The 21,750-nt window shown below is 41.4% G+C and overlaps 1 protein-coding gene and 1 pseudogene across 7 annotated transcripts in view; one reads left to right on the forward strand and one right to left on the reverse strand.

Annotated features, from left to right (window-relative positions):
• The window catches only part of SPIRE1 (spire type actin nucleation factor 1), a 204,887-nt gene that overhangs the window by 101,332 nt on the left and 81,805 nt on the right, over window positions 1–21,750 (reverse strand). For all 6 annotated transcript variants that reach the window (XM_017343990.4, XM_017343991.3, XM_008261008.4 and 3 more), the window contains exon 3: window positions 13,474–13,707. In XM_017343990.4, the coding sequence (XP_017199479.2) occupies window positions 13,474–13,707 (234 nt within the window). The remainder of the gene's footprint in view (window positions 1–13,473; window positions 13,708–21,750) is intronic.
• On the forward strand, window positions 10,250–12,106 carry LOC138844059 (ribosome biogenesis protein NSA2 homolog pseudogene; annotated as a pseudogene). Its single transcript, XR_016214175.1, has one exon. The product of XR_016214175.1 is annotated as a ribosome biogenesis protein NSA2 homolog pseudogene (transcript).

The following is a 21,750-nucleotide window of genomic DNA, read 5'->3' on the forward strand; positions in this document are numbered from 1 at the left end:
GTGAAATGAATGCTTATAACATTATTTCCATTAACCCATTATGGTATAAGACTTCAAATTTTAGTGAATATAAAATTACTAATGAGAAATCTTAAACTCTTTTTTTTTTTTTTTTTTTTTGGTGCCAAGTGTTTAGATCTGGAACCTGTTAATTCACACTACCATATTTCAAGTGATCAATAACCACATATGGAGGCTGGCATTGTGGCACAGCAGGTTTAGCCATATAATGCCTGCTCTTCCACTTCTAGTCCAGCTCCCTGCTAATGTGCTTGCGAAAGCAGCAAAGATGGTCTGAGCAGTTGAGCTCCTGCCACTCATGTGGAAGACCTGGGTAGAGTTCCACTCTCGCAGCTTTGGGAGAAGGATTTGAAATGATACACCAATTAGGAAAAAAAATTTAATTTGCTATCAATAACTTGGAAATTTATCTGATACCAGTAACTAAAAAATTCTGTTATCCATACACATATTACCCCTAGCTATTTCCAAAGTACTGCATAGTAACAAACAATAAAGTTTTCCTTAAAACTCTGGCACTACTAAAGAAAACAGTTTGTTTAAATAACAAGGTATTCAGCATTCCAAGTCACCCTTTGTTTAGGGAAACATATTGCAATGTGTGTACATTTTATCTCCACAGAAGAGAAAGTAGCATAATCAAAATTACATTTTCTGACAAATAAATAAATAAATCTTTTAAAAAAAATCTCACTGTGAGGCATTAAAAGAGAAAGGAAAACAACCTGATGATGGTGTTCAGAGGTGGGGCCTTTGGGAGATGCCTATGGTTAGACAAAGCCATCAGGGTAGGGCTCCCAATGCTGGTGGCTTCAGGTCACAGACACACGTGCATGCTCTATGTCTCACCAAGTGATGGATGACCTGCACCACCATGTGACTCTATCAGCAAGGTCATCACCAATGTGGGCCCTTGCCCTTGGACCACAAGTGTGGGCCATGATAAACCTCTTTTCTATAATTTACTCAATCTGTGGCATTGTGCTAGCTGTAACACAAAATGGACTAAGACACCCATATTGCTACATAACTCATACAATTTTAAGACTGAATAATATTCCATATAATTGATATATTATTTATTTGAAAGTCACAATTACAGAGAGGAAGAGGCAGAGAACAGAAAGAGAAAAAGAGAGAGAGAGATATGCTGGTTCACTCCCCAAAAGGCCGCAATAGCCAGGGCTGGGCCAGGTCAAAGCCAGGAGCCAAGTGGGTACAGCGGCCCAAGGACTTAGGCCATTTTCTGCCACTTTCCCAGGCACATTAGCAGTGACCTAGACTGGAAGTGGAGCAGCCAGGACTTGAACCAGAGCCCATATGGGATGCTGCCACTGCCAGGTGGTGGTTTTACTCACTATGCCACAGTGCTGGCCCCACATCATGTATTTTTGATCAATACTTCCTGAGTCATCTAAATTTATTTCCAATTTTAGGATTGTATTATAATAATAATGCAGTACATACAATGTTTATGTGTCTGAGTAACATTTTCTTCTTTTAAAAATTATCTCTTGGGGGGCCGACGCCGTGGCTCACTTGGTTAATCCTCCGCCTGTGGCACCAGCATCCCATATGGGCGCCAGGTTCTAGTCCCGGCTGCTCCTCTTCCAGTCCAGCTCTCTGCTGTGGCCCGGGAGTGCAGTGGAGGATGGCTCAGGTGCTTGGGCCCCTGCACCTGCATGGGAAACCAGGAGGAGGCACCTGGCTCCTGCTGTGGCGGCCATTTTGGGGGTGAACCAACGAAGGAAGACCTTTCTCTGTCTCTCTCTCTCTCAATGTCTAACTATCTGTCAAAGAAAAAAAATTATCTCTTGGGGCCAGCGCTGTGGCGCAGCAGGTTAACACCCTGGCCTGAAGCACCGGCATCCCATATGGGTGCTGGTTCAAGACCCGGCTGCTCTACTTCCCATCCAGCTCTCTGCGATAGCCTGGGAAAGCAGTAGAAGATGGCACAAGTCCTTGGGCCCCTGTGCCCACGTAGGAGACCCAAAGAAGCTCCTGGCTCCTGGCTTCTGATTTGCTCAGCTCTGATTTGCTCAGCTCTGGCCACTGCGGCCAACTGGGGAGTGAACCACTGGATGGAAGACCTCTCTTCTCTCTCTCTCTCTCTGCCTCTCTTCTGTGTAACTTTAAAATAAATAAATACATCTTTAAAAAATGATCTCTTAGAAATCTCTAGCTATGATTATTCTGGACACTTTTATATATTTTAATATCTTATATGAAAAAGTCACCCATGCATAAAACTATGGGAATAGTATAATGAATTACAATGTAACCATCATGCAACTTAACAATGATCAATTTATGGTCGATCTCATTTAACTATATCTTTACCAACTCGGCCCTACTCTTCAGAAATATTTTCTGGCAAATCCCACATATCTCATGTTTAGCATATACCTCAAAGAGTTATTTTTAAAAATATACACAATACCATTATGCTGAACTTTTTAAATTCTTCAATATAATAAACTATAGAGACAAATCTTGATTATATCAAACACAATTTATTTTCTCAATTGGGATTCATATATGCAACTGGTCTCAAGTTTCTTTTCTTCTAAGTTTTCTCTCCCTCTCCTTCCTTTTAACGTATAATTTATTTATTTAAGAAATCGGATGGTTTATCCTATAGTTTCCCACAATCTGGATTTTGCTGATTGCATCCCCACAGTGTTATTTAAAATATTTCTCTATCTCCTGGACTTTCTATAAACAGTCAAACACCTGATCATATTGAAATTCTATTTTGGTAGGAGGTGTAAGAATACCTTGTAAGTGGTGGTATGAGTGCATCAAGAGACATACAAAATCTGCTAGTCTCTTATGATGTCACAATATTATTGGTATTATTTCTTTAAAATTAGAATATTATCTTTTCCCAATTTCTACCATTCTATTTTACTTATTAATTGGGATATTTTAATAAGCAGAAAGTTGCCTAGAATGATTTGCTTATCCAGAGGTATTGTTCATATAAAAAGGGCAGAATGAATACCTCTTCCATTTATTTGCCAATTTTTAAAATAAGTCAGTTCCTGTAGTAGCCAGCTTTTTATTACTATAACAAATACCTGAAAGAAGCTACTTATGAAAAATAGGGGATTATTTTAGCTCCTGGTTTTGGGAGTTCATGGTCCAAGATTTGGGAGAGCCCCAGTGATTTGACCTCGAAGGCAATGGCAGCGTGTAGTGGAAGGATCACATGATGAGTCAGGAAACAGAGAGCAACTGGGCCTAACTCAAGCTGTAGAAGGACTACCTCCCAAGAGCACACTCCCAGTGATCTGAGGACCTCCCACCAGACTCTCCTCTTAAACCCTAATTGGATCATGATTCTATCCTCTTAGTAACATCAATCATGACTTTGGAACTTAACTATCTGCTTGAGTTTGAGAGTCATAACCTAATTTTTTGTACTTTTAAAAAAGATTGTTATTTTAAAGGCAAAGTTAGAGAGAGAGAGAGAGAGAGAGAGAGAGAGAGAGAGAGAGAATGAATCATCCATCTGCTGGTTCACTCCCCAAATGGCTGCAATAGCTGGAGCTGGGCCATCAGAAGCCAGGAGCCAGAAACCTCCTCTGGGCCTCCTCACGAGGGTGCAGGGGCCCAAGCACTTGAGCCATCCTCTGCTGTTTTCCTAGGCCATCAGCAGGGCACTGGATCAGAAGTGGAGCAACTGGGACTTGAATTCATGACCATATGGGATGCTGGCGCTGCAGGTAGCGGTTTACCTGCTACACCATGGTGCTGGTCCCATCATAACCTATTTAAATCTGAAGAGTTCCCTAACAATTTCCAAAGGTGAAAGTGAGGGCTTTATTTATTTATAATTTATGTGTTTGTGTGTTTTTTTTTTAAAAAACTATTTATTAATCTGAACAGCAGAGTTAGAAAGATCTTCCATCTGCTTGTTCACCCCTCAGATGGCTACAACGGCCAGGGCTGGGCCAGGCTGAAGTCAGGAGCTCCTTCTGTGTTTCCCATGTGGGCTGCATGGGCCCAAGGACTTAAATCACCTTCAAATGCTTTCTCAGGTGCATTAGCAGGGAGCTGGATCAGAAACAGAGCAGCTAGAACTCTAACCAGAAGTCATTTGGGATGACGGCGTCACAGGTAGCAGCTTATTAACCTGATGTGCCACAACACCAACCCCTAATTTGTGGTTTTAAGAATATCTTATGGAGGTTAGCATCGTGGTGCAAAAGGTTAAGCATCTGCTTGTGATGCTGGCATCCCATGTATGTGCTGGTTAGAGTACCAGCTGCTCTGCTTCCCATCCAGTTCCCTGCCAATGCTCCTGGGAAAGCATCAGAAGACAGTACAAGTACTTGGGCTCCTGTTATCCATGTGGGAGACCCAAATGGAGTTCCTGACTCCTGGCTTCATCCTGGATATTTGTGAACACTTGGGGAGTGAACCAGTAAATGGAAGATTCTCTTACTTCCTATCACTCTGCTTTTCAAATAAATACAGATAAACAGATAAATAAATCTCCTTTTAAGTGTATTTTACATGTTTTAATCCATCACAGTTATTAATCTTATTGATAAACTGCTCCATCTTTGCCCAATGGAAGCCTTTCAAGTTGCCTTCTGAGTTCTTTTTATACAGTTTCAAAAGTCTTGATAGGTTGTTACTTTCTGGTTTGACAAGATGTTGTAGGTTTTCTTATACATTTCCTTCCTAGATTCATAATTAACAACTTCTCTAAAGAATTCTGAGATTCTTTTAGTAGAGTAGTATTTAGAGACCACAATCTGGTGGTAGCTATACTTACAGCTACTCCTTGGTTCTTCCATTCTAGCTCTATGTGGTATGCCTCCAATATGGTAACAATATGCTCATTTTCCTTTGATTTTGGGGAAGTATTATATTTTTGCATTTAATCTTGTTTTATACTTACATAAAATATTCACATAGTTTCTAAATCAGGTCTATATAATCAAGTACATTTAGAGACACTTTATGTAGTGCTTGTCTTTTCTACCATTTCTTTTATCATTAACTTCATTTTTTTCCTTTAAGTTTCATTTATCTATTTATTTTAGTTTGAATATAAACAAATACTTTTTAGATATATTCTTACCCACTTTCTCCACCTTGTTTTTAAGAGGGGAAAATGTCCTGGAAATCTTTCACAGAATATAAGGAGATAGTCCTTAATCATCTGGACCTCCACAGTACTCTAACTCTTACTATAGTTAGCTTAACCAATTCCCTATTAATGGAAAGTTGTTTCTAGCTTTTAGCCTTTCGGTATTACAATCAGTGAACAGTGTTAGATTTTTAATGTACTGTCAAATTATTTTTTCATAAGAGTTATATAAATTTACACTGCTACTACCAATCAATTTTGGAATGAAAAATTTACCACAATTTCAAATGTCAACAAAAGTCCATCTTTGAAAAAGCATTGCTTTAAGGCCAGTGCCGCGTCTCAATAGGCTAATCCTCCGCCTGCAGCAGGGGCACACCAGGTTCTAGTCCCGGTCGCTCCTCTTCTAGTCCAGCTCTCTGCTGTGGCCCGGGAGTGCAGTGGAGGATGGCCCAAGTCCTTGGGCCCTGCACCAGCATGGGAGACCAGGAGAAGCACCTGGCTCCTGGCTTTGGATCGGCGCAGTGCGCCGGCCGCAGCGGCCACTGAGGGGTGAACAACGGCAAAGGAAGACCTTTCTCTCTGTCTCTCTCTCTCACTGTCCACTCTGCCTGTCAAATAAATAAATAAATAAAAGCATTGCTTTATTTGTGTTTCCTGATTCCTAGGGACACTGGCTTTTTTTTTTTTTTTTTTTTTTTTTTTTTTTTTTTTTTTTTTGACAGGCAGAGTGGACAGTGAGAGAGAGAGACAGAGAGAAAGGTCTTCCTTTTGCCGTTGGTTCACCCTCCAATGGCTGCCGCGGCCAGCGCGCTGCGACCGGCGCACCGCACTGATCCGATGGCAGGAGCCAGGAGCCAAGTGCTTTTCCTGGTCTCCCATGGGGTGCAGGGCCCAAGCACCTGGGCCATCCTCCACTGCACTCCCTGGCCACAGCAGAGGGCTGACCTGGAAGAGGGGCAACCGGGACAGAATCCGGCACCCCGACCGGGACTAGAACCCGGTGTGCCGGCGCCGCTAGGCGGAGGATTAGCCTAGTGAGCCGCGGCGCCGGCCGGGACACTGACTTTTTAAGACCAGAAGCCTCCAGGCTGAGCTCTGTATTCCTCTGTGCTTTCAGAGTACTCAGTGCCCACAAATTGGGCCACCCCTTCTAACTGTGCAGACTGCTCATGAGGGCGCCACAACTAGAATGTCCTCCATGTCAGAGACTATATATTTATACTTATATTTATTACAACAATTATCTTACAAATAGAGGAAAAGCATTTTGAAGAGGGAGCCTTGAGTTAATTTAAACAAAGCCAGTATACAGGCTATGGCTAGTATGGTCCCACACATCTGGTCTGTAATATTTATCTCCCTGGTGTTCATTTAACATGGCTCTCCCTTTAAGTGGTTTGCTCTCTGAGAGTAGGGAGCATAACGTATTCATCCTGGCAATCTTAAGTGCCCGATAGAGTACTCAGCACCAGGAAAGCAGACTAAATACTTGAATATCTGAAAAGGTAAATGAATGCATGAAGGAGTTGAGTCTGCCTCATTCATCTCAAATGAAGAACTTATTACCTGTGCTATTCCTATACCATTGTTAATCATTTCTCAAACACTTTCTCTAGGTCCTACAGCACTGCCTCTTCCTTTCTATCCACCTGTCACGATCACTCTTCCCATAATCCTCAACCTGAGCCCTTCAGTCTTCCCTTCCTGGACACCTTCTCTCCATCATCACTGTTTACTTCAATTTACTACAATTCTTCTTCCTAACTAATGTTGATTAAATCAATCTTTTCAGGGATATACTTTTTGATAGCAACATAGTTTTTAAGAGTGTTCTCTTCTTCATACTTCTTGAAGCTATCCACTTAGTTACGTATTTTTTTAAAGGATTTATTTTATTTATTTGAAAGACAGAGTTAGAGAGAGAGGTAGAGCCAGAGAGAGAGAAAGAGAGAGAGAGGTCTTCCATCCGATGGGTCACTCCTCAAATGACTGCAATGGTCAGAGCTGTGCTGATGTGAAGCCAGGAGCCAGGAGCTTCTTCTGGGTCTCCCATGCGGGTGCAGGGGCCCAAAGAGCTGGGCCATCTTCTACTGCTTTCTCAGGCCATAGAAGAGAGCTGGATTGGAAGAAGAGCAGCCAGGATTTGAACTGGTGCCCATATGGGATGCCAGCTCTGCAAGCTGGGGCTTTAACCTGCTTTACCACAGCGCTGGCCCCTAGTTATGTGTTTCTTAAGAAATGTTTAAACTGAAAAAAATTTCTTAATTTAAGGGAAGCACACATACTAGCTCTGACATGAATTTGTGCCTATAATTTATTTTGAACTATAATCAGTGACAGAGAGTTCTATAATGAGTCAAAAAAATTACCTATGTTTATGCCTCACTTGTTTATACTATATCTCTCCATTACAACTAATAGCAGTAGGAACTACATGCATTTGTTTACTGCTATAATCCTTGCACCAAAAATAGCTGTGGCATGTAGTAAACGCTTCTAAAATTTATTCATTTCAGATTTTTTTTATAAACCAAACTTGTTTGTGGGTGTTTGTAAAAAGTTTACGTTTTTTTAAAAGATGTAATTTATTTACTTGAAAGACAGAATTAAAGAGAGGTGTAGAAACAGAGAGAGAGGTCTTCCATCCACTGGTGCACTCCCCAGATGGCTGCAATGGCCGCAGCTGTACTGATCCGTGGGTGCAGGGGCTCAAGGACTTGGGCCATCTTCCACTGCTTTCCCAGGCCATAGCAGAGAGCTGAATTGCAAGAGGAACAGCTGGGACTAGAACCAGCGCCCATATGGAATGCCAGCGCTTCAGGCCAGGGCTTTAACCTGCTCTGCCACAGTGCCGGCCCCTCATTTCAGATTCTTGTTACCAATTTTGATGTCTAACTTAATCTGCACTAGAATTGAATCATACTGATATTATTATACTCATTATATATAAAAATAAAGACCACAAGATTAAATCATCTAGGGCAACACAGATGGTACAGAAATAGCAAAATCCAGGTTTAAAACTAGTTCCTAGCGACTACAAAGCCTTTGAAAGTAGCCACAATCTATTCTTCTAACCTAGTTGGTTATAGGAAACTGGACTAGTCACACACTTCTTAGTTTCTTCATTTGTAAAATGAGAATAGGAATGCCCACTCAGAGGCAGGCATTTGGTGCAGTGGTTAAGCTGCCACATGGGGTGCCTGCTTCCCATGCTGCAGTGCCTCCTCCATTTTAGACTCCCACTTCCTGCTAATGCACATCTTGGGAGGCAGCAGGTGATAGCTCAAGTACTTGGTTCCCTGCCAACCCTATAGGAGACCTGGATTGAGTTCCAGGCTGTTGGCTTCAGGATGGCATAGCCTTGGCTGTTGCAAGCATTTGGGGAGTAAACCAGTAGATGGAAGATCTCTGTCTCTCTGCTTTTCAAATAAAATGAAAATTAACTTTTTAAACAAAAACTTAAAAAAAAATACCTACTCAGTCTACTTCACAGTGCTCTCCTACAGCTCAGACAACAGGACACAAAAGCATTTCTCAACTATAATGTACCATATTGAAACACACCAAATTAAAAGATTTAAGAGTGACAAAAGGCAATCCAGAAAAAGTTACATATTAATGAAGTCTTGCTCACTAAAGAACTGTAAACACTTCATATTTCTGAACATCCAGTTCAGAAATTATTTTAATATAAATTAGATTAATATTACTCAAACTTGGCTTCACACTTCTGCTTCCAAACGAAGGCAGCAGTTATATTTCTTCAAAAGAGTTAAATCAATCTTTCTCTCCCCCTCTCCGGCTCTCTCTTCTCCCACCCTCCCTCTCCCTCTCCATCCTCCCGCTTTCTTTCTGTTGGTTTATGCCAGCAACAGCCATGGATGGATCAGGCTGAAGCCAGGAGCCAAGAACTTCCTCCAGGTCTCCCACATTGGTGGCAAGGACCCAACTACTTGAGCCATCACTGCTTTCTCCCAGAGTGTGCAACAGCAGAAAGCTGGACTTAGGAGCCAAGCAAAGACTCACCCAGGCACTCTGAAATGGGATGCTGGCAGCAGCTTAACCATCATGCCAAATGCCCACCCCTCTTCACTTAATTCTTGTTTTCTTTTTTTCAACAAAGTCATGGAGTCAATTTACTAACTAAAGTTTTCCATCCACTAAACCAAACCACAAACTCTGAAGTGTCACTACATGGCCCTGAGTACTGGGTTTCATGACATTTAAAAGTTCAGTTTACTTGTTAAATGTTTCAGGAAATTTTTTTTTCTAACTTAGGTAAAAGAAACATTTAGAACACATACAGATGTGGAAAATTATTTCAGTTTTGACCAGCACTGAAACCAGGAAACAATGGATGATATTATAATATTCTTCAGTAAAACTCCTCTAAGAACAGAATTGGTAAACTTATAGTTTTTCTCCAAAATATGTCTTTTAAACTCATTTTTAACTTAGTTGTTATAATGATAGAAATAAATTAGGGCAAACACACTAGCTCAAATTTTAAAAATAATAATTTGTTAAGTGCTCCAAGATTTTTACGTTTTTAAATTTTTTTATTTTTTGCCAGGCAGAGTTAGACAGTCAGAGAGAGAGACAGAGAGTTATAGACAGTGAGAGAGAGACAGAGAGAGAGGTCTTCCTTCTGTTGGTTCACTCCCTAATGGCCACTATGGCCGGCGCTGCGCCAATCTGAAGCCAGGAGCCGAGTACTTCCTCCCAGTCTCCCATGCAGGTGCAGGGACCCAAGTACTTGGTCCATCCTCCGCTGCCCTCCCGGGCCACAGCAGAGAGCTGGACTGGAAGAGGAGCAACTGGGACTAGTACCTGGCGCTCCAACCGGGACTAGAACCTGGGGTGCCGGCACCGCAGGTGGAGGATTAGCCAAGTGAGCCACGGTGCCAGCCCAAGATTTTTACTTTTAAGTTAACAAATTTTATGTTGTTGAATAAGGATGTTGAGATTCCAGCTAACCTCTGGCCCTCATCTTCAAACTTATGTGAAGAGTGAGGAAGCATGATATCTCTGAAGTGTTTCATTGACCTAGTTGCTTAGGAAGGTCCACTTTTGCCTTCTCAACGTTTTGTGTACTGCCTCTCTCAGCACACACACCACCAAAATACAGAGTGTGAGTAGCTTTGTTTTGTTTTTTAAAGATTATTTATTTATGGTGGGTTTCTGAGCCCTGAAAGTCGGGAACTTCTTCGTACCCAGGAGGCAGCACCTGGCGGTTCTAAGGCCGTCACCATGCCACAAAATGAATATACTGAATTACACCGTAAACGCTATGGGTACCGTTTGGATTACCATGAGAAAAAGAAAAAAGGAAAGTCGGGAGGCTCAGAACGTTCAAAGAAAGCAAAAAAGATGATTGGTCTGAAGGCCAAGCTCTACCATGAGCAGCGCCATGCTGAGAAAATACAGATGAAAAAGACTATCAAGATGCATAAGAGAAACACCAAACAAAAGAATGATGAAAAGACTCCCAAGGGAGCAGTGCCTGCCTATCTGCTAGACAGAGAAGGACAGTCCCGAGCTAAAGTACTTTCCAACATGATTAAACAAAAACGAAAAGAGAAGGTGGGAAAATGGGAAGTCCCTCTGCCTAAAGTTTGTGCCCAAGGAGAAACAGAAGTATTAAAAGTTATTCGGACAGGGAAAAGAAAAAAGAAGGCATGGAAGAGGATGGTTACCAAAGTCTGCTTTGTTGGAGATGGCTTTACAAGAAAATCACCTAAATATGAAAGATTCATTAGACCAATGGGCTTATGTTTTAAGAAGGCCCATGTAACACATCCAGAACTGAAAGCCACCTTCTGTCTGCCAATACTTGGTGTAAAAAAGAATCCATCATCCCCATTATACAAAACTCTGGGTGTAATTATTAAAGGTGCTGTCATTGAGGTGAATGTGAGTGAGCTGGGCCTTGTGACGCAAGGAGGCAAGGTTATTTGGGGGAAATATGCCCAGGTTACCAACAATCCTGAAAATGATGGATGCATAAATGCAGTCTTACTTGTTTGATAACAGTAACTTCTAATCATTATTGAAGACTACAAACTAAGTGGGAAAACTGTCTTTACTACGATTTTTCTGAATACTGCCAAACAGCCTTCATGTCTGCAGTCAGCAAGAGAATTATTTTAAGGTGTAAAAAACAGATGCACTTTTACTGACTCTTCTTTATTGGAGTCTGCTTAAGGTTTACACGTTAATAAAATGTGAATAATTAAAGCAAAAAAAAGATTATTTATTTATTTATTTGAAAGGCAGAATTACAGAGAGGCAGAGGCAGAGAGAGAGAGAGAGAGGTCTTCCATCTGCTGGTTCACTCACCAGATGGTTGCAACAGCCAGAGCTGCACAGATCCAAGCCAGGAGCCAGGAGCTTTTTCCTGGTCTCCCATGCAGTTGCAGGGGCCCAAGGATGTGGGCCATCTTCTACTGCTTTCCCAGGCATAGCAGAGTTGGATTGGAAGTACAGCAGCTGGGTCTTGAACTGGCAGTGCCCATATGGCTTCCCGGCACTGTAGGCGGTGGTTTTACCTGCTACCACAGCGCTGGTGCCTGTAGCTTTGTTTGTTTGTTTTTTAATGTAAATGCTTTTGTTCTTTATTCATTTGCCACTGTTTATCACTGGTCTATCTTATAGAACAAGCAAGTCATTTGTGGTCTCCAGACCCTTAAGTATGTCTACATATTTAAAAAAATAAATATCTAGAAAAAACAAATTGATTAAAATGCATAAAATTTCAAGTTGTATATACAAGAGTATTTGACTTGTACAGGTTGTTAATTTAAAATAAGTATAACAGAGGCCAGTGCTGTGGTGTAGTGGGTAGAGCTACCACCCACAGTGCTGGCCATTGCAGCCAACTGGGGAGTGAACCACCAGATGGAAGACCTGTGTCTGTCTGTCTGTCTGTCTGTCTCCCTCTCTCCCTCTCTGCCTCTGTAAATCTTTAAAAAAAAAAAAAAAGTATAACAGCTATTCAAAGAACTGAAAAATTTATCTGAACTTGCTAAGAATGATAACTTGAATAAACCCCTTCAAAGTCCCCAAGAGAGTAGTATTTAAGGGGGAGTAAGAAGCACAGTGTGTTTAGAACACCTGAAAATACTGTCTTCATGGCTTCAATATATTTTTTCTGAAATGCTTGATGAAAGGATGGAAAACAAGTGATATATGGTCAATATGATTTACAAAATTTAACACTACACTACATACATAATTCTAAATAGTCAAATCTGTTTTAATTTTATTCTCTATACATTTAACATTGTAGAAATTATAACTTTTAAGTACACAGAGAAATTTAGCTAAAGAAAAAAAATCCAGGGGCCGGCGCTGTTGTGTAGTAGGCTAAGCATCCACCCGCAACATGAATTCGAGTCCTGGCTGCTCCTCTTCCGATCTGGCTCTCTGCTAATGCACCTGAAAAAGCAGTGGAAGATGGCCCAATGCTTGGGCCCCTGAACCCTCTATGGGAGATCTGGAAGAATCTCCTGGCTTTGGATTGGCCCAGCTCCGCCACTGTGGCCATTTGGGGAGTGAACCAGCAGATGGAAGACCTCTCTACATCCCTCCCTCTGTCTGTAACTCTGCCTCTCAATCCACTGAACTCATTTCCTTACACCAAGTATCAATAGGAAGGTCAAGAAGACAAAGTAAAACAATGAACTGTGAAATTTGGAATTTTGAATCTTCATGCAATAAGTGGATCACATTTATTATTTACTTCATAAAAAGGAAACGCAGAAATCAATGGAAGGCTAATAATACCTAACAGAGCTGATACATGATATGCAGTAAGGGGCATACACAACTAAAAGCGGTTTTGGAGAGTTGTGATTCAACCATAAAAGTCCACATTCAGGCTGCTTGGAGTCTGAAAACTATTATCAAGCTGAACCATGATTTCAATTTTTTTAAGTGAAGTAACAACTTTTTTTTTTTTTTTTTTTTTTTTGACAGGCAGAGTGGACAGTGAGAGAGAGAGACAGAGAGAAAGGTCTTCCTTTGCCGTTGGTTCACCCTCCAATGGCCGCCGCGGCCGGCGCGCTGCAGCCGGCGCACCGCGCTGATCCGGTGGCAGGAGCCAGGAACCAGGTGCTTTTCCTGGTCTCCCATGGGGTGCAGGGCCCAAGCACCTGGGCCATCCTCCACTGCACTCCCGGGCCACAGCAGAGAGCTGGACGGGAAGAGGGGCAACCGGGACAGAATCCGGCGCCCCAACCGGGACTAGAACCCGGTGTGCCGGCGCCGCTAGGCGGAGGATTAGCCTAGTGAGCCGCGGCGCCGGCCGAAGTAACAACTTTTGTGATAAACAGTTGCTTTACCTTCATTACATCCCGATAGGAACGGATAGCTGAAATTTTTCTCTTTTCATCTTCTTCATCTTCCAGGCCTTCATCCGCAGCTTCGTAGCCTTCATCATTGCTCCCATCAGCTTCTACCGTGTTGGCCATATGATCAATAAGCTGCTCTAAGGGAGGGCTTAATTCCCTTTCTTCATTCTCCTTTAAACCATAGTCCAGTGCTTTATAAATAATAATTCCCAAAGATTCAATAACCTAGGAACAAAAAAAAAAGGATTAATGAAGATGACTAAACAGTTTTATAGAACTAATTGTAAGGCATAAGATTTTTTTTCCCACTTTGGAAGATAGCTTGGTAGTTTCTTTTTTAAAAATATTTTTAATCTAGTTATAATATTTTAAATTTCAGAAATATAACAAATTGTATTTGAGAAATTTAAGTCTCATATCTGTATTTTAAAAAAATTTTTAGATGGCAATTTTGGTGTGATTTCTTTAAACCAATATGTAACACATACACTTTTTTTTTTTTTTTGACAGGCAGAGTGGACAGTGAGAGAGAGAGACAGAGAGAAAGGTCTTCCTTTGCCGTTGGTTCACCCTCCAATGGCCGCCGCAGCCAGCGCGCTGCAGCCGGTACACTGCGCTGATCCGAAGGCAGGAGCCAGGTGCTTCTCCTGGTCTCCTATGCGGGTGCAGGGCCCAAGCACTTGGGCCATCCTCCACTGCACTCCTGGGCCACAGCAGAGAGCTGGCCTGGAAGAGGGGCAACCGGGACAGAATCCGGCACCCCGACCGGGACTAGAACCCGGTGTGCCGGCGCCGCTAGGTGAAGGATTAGCCTGTTGAGCCGCGGCGCCGGCCAACACATACACTTTTTATATTTCCTTAGGTTCATACTATATGTTAAAATCTATATCCTCCATTCATATGACTAACCAGATTGATTTTCTGCATTTTGAAAAGATACTTTTGGGGCTGGCACTGTGGCATAGCTGGTAAGACCACTGCCTGCAGTGCTGGCATCCCATATGGGCACCCATTCGAGTCCTGGCTGTTCTACTTCTGATCCAGCTCTCTGATGTGGCCTGGGAAAGCAGTAGAAGATGGCCCAAGTCCTAGGGCCCCTGCCACCTGCGTTGGAGACCCGGAAGAAGCTCCTGGCTTTGGATCGGCATAGCTCCGGCCGTTGCAGCCATCTGGGGAGTGAACCAGAGGATAGAAGACCTCTCTCTATCTCTACCTCTCTCTCTAACTCTGCCTATCAAGTAATAAATAAAATAAATCTTTAAAAAAATAAATAAAAAATATACTTTTAAAACTAGATATAGTTACAAAAGAATGCATCCATTCAGAATTCTTATGCCATTGCTAATCTAATTAGAGATTCTATAGAAATCCCAAGTATCTGAGATTGAAAATTCTGTTATGGGTAGTAATCAATTTAAGCCTAAAAAAACCGTTCATATATACAGTACTCACTGAGTTCCACTTAATCACTGGAAATACATCTCTCTCATACAGTGCAAACAAATGAGACTTTTCTGAACTCAGAACTTGCAATGTAGAGCAAAGATAAACCTTTGTACAACCTACTTCCATGAACATGAACTCAATTTCTGAACCCTGGATGAATCACTGCTGAATATCACGCTGAGCTACATTTTGGCCAGTACAGGGGTTCTCTACTTTATTCTTCAATATTCTTTCATTTCTGCTAAAAAAAACTCATGTGTAAAACTTTATTTTATTATGCCAGCAGCTCGATTCAGTTTACCTTTTTTTTTTTTTTTAAAGATTTTATTTACTTGAAAGACAGAGTTATAGAGGGAGGTAAAGACAGAGAGGTCTTCCATCCGCTGGTTCACTCTCCAGGTGGCCGCAACCACCAGAGCTACGCTGATCTGAAGCCAGTGACCAGGAGTTTCTTTTGGGTCTCCTACATGGGTACAAGGTCACAAGGACTTGGGCCATCTTCTACTGCTTTCCCAGGCCATAGCAGAGAGCTGGATCAGAAGAGGAGTAGCCAGGGCCTGAACCGGCGCCCATATGGGATACCGGTGCTTCAGGCCAGGGCATTAACCTGCTGCCCCACAGCACCGGCCCCAGTTAACCTTACTTTTTGTTTGTTTCTTCTAAGAACGCAGATAATGAACCCAAAGATTTAGAATTTAATGTTGACTGTTACCACTAGCTGTCAGGGAAAACTATTTTAGTCATGATTTTTCTTACCTGTAAAATGCGTTTTAAGGATACCTACATTTCATGAGAATTTTGTTACATCTAAATACATCTACCACACATGAAAGCATCTAATAGGGTACCTGGTTTGGAACAGGTATTCCATAAATGTTATCTGACTTCCCTCCCATCTTCCCCCACTCAACTTCTTCCAGTGTTTATCCAGTTACACTCTCAGAATAAAATTCTTTTCTGTATTCCATTTGTATCTAGTCAATGCTATATATTTTTAAGATATTTAAAAAGCAAAGTTCAGACTCAATGAGTTAAACACAATAATTCCTTGTCATACAATCTCCATAAAATCCAAAAACTGTATTACAAAATCAATATTAATAGTCAATACAATGCTTAAAAATTCCTAACTTCTAGTTTTTAAACAATATTGTTTCCTATTTCTTACTGAAACTGTGTAATATCATGATTGGTTTTTATGTCTGACTTGGAACTCTGGCTATTTCCAAAAAATATATTCAAATAATCGATCTGCTGTGTCTGTTTCTGTTTGCCTGGGACCCCAGACCACACAGCATTAATCTGACTTCTGGAGGGGATAGGGTCTGAGTAGCTAATATCAGCTTCTGTGACTACATGACTGAGCCTCAACAGAAATCCCGGACACCAAGGCATGGATGAGCTTCCTTGGCTGGCAACAACTTGGATATATGTCACACATCATTGCTGAGAGAATTTAGTGTTGTCTATGCTTGCTCCACTGAGAAAGGACAACTGGAAGCTTCTATCCATTTCTTCCAGACTCTACCTTATGTACATTTTTCTGTGATTCTGAATCTATTCTTTTATTGTTATAAACCATAATCATGAAGTACAACAAAACCAAGACAAAACAAACAAAAATGACAGATCTTCCAAGTTCCAATGCAACTGACTACTTTGGTCACCTCTCCTGGTAGCTCCCCTGGATTCCTCGTACCCCACCCAAGAGCTTCTTCTGGAGAGTGTGCCCTTCCATGTGCTTTCCTGACTTAAGGTGCACGTTGCTGTTATCATTATTCCAAGCAGGTGCTACTTACGGCTGGGATTCTAACTTTAATTTCAGTGTCAGCAGAATCTAACACTGTGATGTACACTTAATAAATACTTGTTAAACTGAACCTGGAGTAGTCAGTGTGACAATCAGAACATCATGACTAATATGATGAAAACCTCAGAAATCAAGAAAATGTTAAATTATGTTAAATGCACACATACAGAAAGAGACTGAGAAGATCTTGTTGCAATTCCTCACTTACAAGACACAATTGAGAGTCTTAATATACTTGGATGACTCTATTCATTTATAATACTACCCCTCCACTAGAGATGTAGAGGGAAAAAAAAGAAAAAGCATAAAATCATAGAGCAAATGCCACACAAACAATGGCTTCCAAGCACAGTAAGGATATAAGAGCTGCTCAGTAAGTTTTGCTGTTTTCCCTGCTTACCTACTTTGCCTACAGAAGGTAAACCACTCTTTGAGAAGGCAATTTTATACCTTCTTTCTCTTCAAACCTCCAACACCACTTTCTGCCTCTCTAGGTCTTAACTAGAGAGGAAACACTAATTTTCCCACCTTCCAGTATCTTGCTTTGCCTCTTTCAGAGGGAAGGAGAGGTCTCTGTACTGATCAAAGGTCAATCCCACCCTCCCAGACCCTCATGGCTCCTCAGCTGCAATCCAATTTCTGAACCTCCTTTCTCAGCACAACTCCTCAGAAGGGCAGTCTGCATACATCTCCTCTCTTTTCTCTCCTTCCATTCACCATTCAATCCTTTCCAATCCGGTATCTGTCCTTCTGAAACCACAGGTAAAGTCACAGCTCCAGTTACAACCTTTTCATGCCAGACTTAAACTGCTTCCATACTAACGACTGCTTGGCAACATCTGACACAACTGAACCCTCTCACCACTCTGGACTTCTGAATTTCCTCTCAGCAACCACGCCATCTCAATCTGTCTAAAGACCCCTCTCCCTGCAACTGCTTAAATGATGGAGGTCTTCAGAGCTCATGTGCTCTACTTTCCTTCACACTCTCTTGCGAAGTGCTCCTGTTAATTTCCAGGGCCATAAAATATGTATTCTAATACTTTTGTTTGGTAACTTAAAATTTGAAAGGCAGACAGAAAGAGAAATAGAGACAGAGACACAGAGGTTCCATCTGCTTGTTCACATCCCAAATGTCTGCAGGTGGGCCAGGCAGCCAGAAACACAAACCAGGTCCCCCAGGTCATTATCACTGCCTACCAGGGTGCATATTAGCAAGGAAGCCTGCATCAGGAGTAGAGGCAGGACTTGAACCCAGGCATTCCAATGTGGGATGTGAGTGATCCAAACGCCATCTCAATCACTATACCAAATGCCCAACTCCCAATACTGTAACTCACATTTCTAGTCTACTGTTTTGTCTCTGGGCTGCAGACTTGTATAATTTCTACTTAACATCTTTACACGAATGAGTAACAAGCACCTCAAACTTTGATGTTTGTTTACCGACAATCTCTTTAACCAAAGAATTTCCATAAGGCTTAGGATCTTGTCTACTTTGTTCACCATTTTACACATATCTATACAGTGCTGCCTCACAGTAGATGCTAAATAATATATTAAATCAATAAATTAATTTAAAACAGTAATACATCTACTTCTTAGATTCTTTTTGTAAATATAAATTGAAATATTGAGCAGAAATTTTTTCAAAAATTATGAGATTTTATTTTAAAAATCTGGATTACTGCTTCTTGGCCTTTTGGCCAAGTATAGTATCTGTTATTATCAGTTTAAAAATCTAGGTTACTGGGGCCAGCGCTGTGGTGTAGTGGGTAGACTAACCCTGAATTCTTTACTTTGCAAAACTATCCTTCAATGGTGATGGAGCAATAAAGATTTTCTTAGACAAACAAAAACTGAATGTCAGAAATAATACATAAGATGGAAAGGAAGATCTGGGACTGTTTAATTAATACAGGGTATTCACATTACCCACAAAGTGTTAAAATGTTATTTGAAATTGGGATTGGATTGGTATTGAATGTTGCAAATTCCAAGGCAACCACTGAACAAATTGAATAAAAAAAAGGAAGTATATATGTTATGCTAGAAAGGAAAGAAGACACAATTATATAAACTGCTAAGCTAAAGTCACAAAAGTCAGAAAGGAGCAGAAGATCAAGAACAAAGAACAAGGGCAACAAATGGAAAACAGTAAAAATTATGACAGTAATACAACTTTATCAGTGATCGCTTTGAATATTAACCATCAAAATGCACTAATTAAAGGACAGAGGCTGTCAGAGGGTATCAAAAAATAAACAAGAGTGGAGGCAGGCATTTGGTGCAGCAGTTAAGATGCCTGCATCTCACAATGGGTTTGAGTCCTGGCTCCACTTTTTTTTTTTTTTTTTGACAGGCAGAGTGGACAGTGAGAGAGAGAGACAGAGAGAAAGGTCTTCCTTTGCCGTTGGTTCACCCTCCAATGGCCGCCGCGCTGCAGCCGGCACACCGCGCTGATCCGATGGCAGGAGCCAGGTATTTATCCTGGTCTCCCATGGGGTGCAGGGCCCAAGCACTTGGGCCATCCTCCACTGCACTCCCGGGCCACAGCAGAGAGCTGGCCCGGAAGAGGGGCAACTGGGACAGAATCCGGCGCCCCAACCAGAGCCGCGGCGCCAGCCTTTTTTTTTTTTTTTTTTTTTTTTTTTATGAACATAAATTTCCACAGTACAGCTTATGGATTAAATTAGCTCCCCCCCCCCATAACTTCCCTCCCACCCACAACGCTCCCCTCTCCCCTTCCCTTCACATCAAGATTAATTTTCAATTATCTTTATATACAGAAGATCAATTTAGCATATATTAAGTAAAGATTTCCACAGTTTGCACCCACACAGAAACACAAAGTGTAAAATACTATTTGAGTACTAGTTATAGCATTAATTAAACACCTAAGAGTAATTGTGTATTGATTACAGAGTTCAACCAATAGTTTTAAGTAGAACATAAAATGCAACTTTTGTATTGTTGTGGCTTCCCCCTCCCAACCTCCCTCCCTCCCGTGACCCTCCCCTCTCCCACTCCCTCTCCCATCCCGCCCTTCATCACGTTTCATTTTCAATTACCTTCATATACTGAAGATCAACTTAGTATATACTAAGCAAGGATTTCAACAGGCTATACTCACACAACCGAACCAGGTATAGGATATTGTTCAACTAGTAGTGTTGTTTTTTTAAGTTTCATAATTAAACACATTAAGGGCAGAGATCCTATGTGGGGAGCCTGTACCCAGTGACTCCCGTTGTTGATTTAACAATTGGCACTCTTATTTATGATGTCAGCAATCACCCGAGACTCTTGCTATGAGCTGTCTAGGCTATGGAAGCCCCTTGAGTTCACCAACTCTGAACTTGTTTAGTCAAGGCCATATCACAGTGGAGGTTCCTTCCTCCCTTCAGAGAAAGGCACCTGGCTCCACTTTGAATTCCAGCTTCTTGCTAATGTAAACTCTCAGAGGCAGCAGTTACAAGACTCAAGTATTTGGGTCCCTGCCACCCATATGGGAGACCTGGATGGAGTTCTTAGTTCCTAGCTTTGCCCTGGCCCAACCTTGGCTATTGTGGGCATTTGGGGAATGAACAAGAGGCTGGAAGATCTCTTTCATTGCCTCTCTGCTTTCAATAAAGTAAATCAATAAATAATTGATTTATGGGAGGGTAGAGGGGGGAGAATAAGTATCACTATGTTCCTAAATCTGTACATATAAAATACATGAAATTTGTGTACCTTAAATAAAATTTTAAAAAATAATAATTTGGGTGCAAGTATTTGGCACAGCAGTTAACACACCATTTTGGATACCTGCATCCCATATCAGTGTACCTTGGTTTGAGTAATGCACACCCTGGAAGTCAGCAGATGATAGCTCAAGTACTTGGGTCCCTGCCACCTAGGAGATCCACACTGAGTTCTAGGCACCTAGCTTTGGCCTGGCCCAACACCAGGTCTTACAAGCATTTAGAGAGTGATCAGTGGAAGGAAAGTCTGTCTGCCTTTCAAATAGAAAATAAAAACAACATAAGTAAATTTTAAAAACATAAATAAAGATGCAACTATATGTTGGCTACAAGAAACCTAACAGATTAAAAGTAAACGCAAAGCAATATACTGAGCTAAGACTAATAAAAAGAAAACAGGAGTAGCTTTAATAACAGACCAAATTTCAAAGGAGGGAAACTTATCAGGAATAAAAAAGAACATTACATAATGACAAATGGGTCAATTCTTGGGAGACCTGGTGTTGTGATGCAGCGGGTTAAGCCACTAGCTGCAATGTCTGCAATGTCAGCATCCCAAGAGTCCAAGCTGCTCCATTTCTGATTCACTTCCCTTGTTAATGTGCCTGGGAAAGCAGTGAAAGATGGTCTAACTCCTTTGTCCCTGCTTCCCATATGGGAGACCCTAATGGAGTTCCAGGCTCCTGGCTTCAGACTGGCCCAGTTGCAACTGGTGTGGCCATTTGGGCAGTCAATAAGTGGGTGGAAGAAAACTGTCTCTCCTTCACTCTGACATTCTGCCTTTCAAATAAATAAGTTTTTTTTTTTTTTTTAAAAAGGTCAGTTCTCCAGGAAGAAATACTATTTAATGTGTATGTGCCTAAGAACAGTGTCAAAATATGTCAGGCAAAAGACTACTGATGGAACTACAAAGAGAGATCGCCTCTTGGTCTTTTGGCTAAGATCAAGTGTGGAACTACAAAGAGAAATAGATGAATCCAGTATTCTCTCTACAGACAAATGCACGGGGTGGGGTGGGGGGACAGGGAGAATGAGGACATAGTTGAACTCAGCAACACCACTATCACTGGACATAAAAAGGGCATCTAGACTACTTCATCCAGCAATAGCAGAATATAGTCTCCTCAAGCTCACATGGAACATTCACCAAGATATATACACCATGTTCTGGGTCTTAAAACACACTTTATCTAGTCTAAAAGAACAGTTAATCCCTATGGGGACCATAACAGAATTAAACAAGAAAACAGTAACAGGTCATGGGAA

Source organism: Oryctolagus cuniculus, chromosome 10 (assembly GCF_051225735.1).
Source record: "Oryctolagus cuniculus isolate XC-2025 breed Fujian yellow rabbit chromosome 10, ASM5122573v1, whole genome shotgun sequence".
Lineage (NCBI taxonomy): Eukaryota > Metazoa > Chordata > Mammalia > Lagomorpha > Leporidae > Oryctolagus > Oryctolagus cuniculus.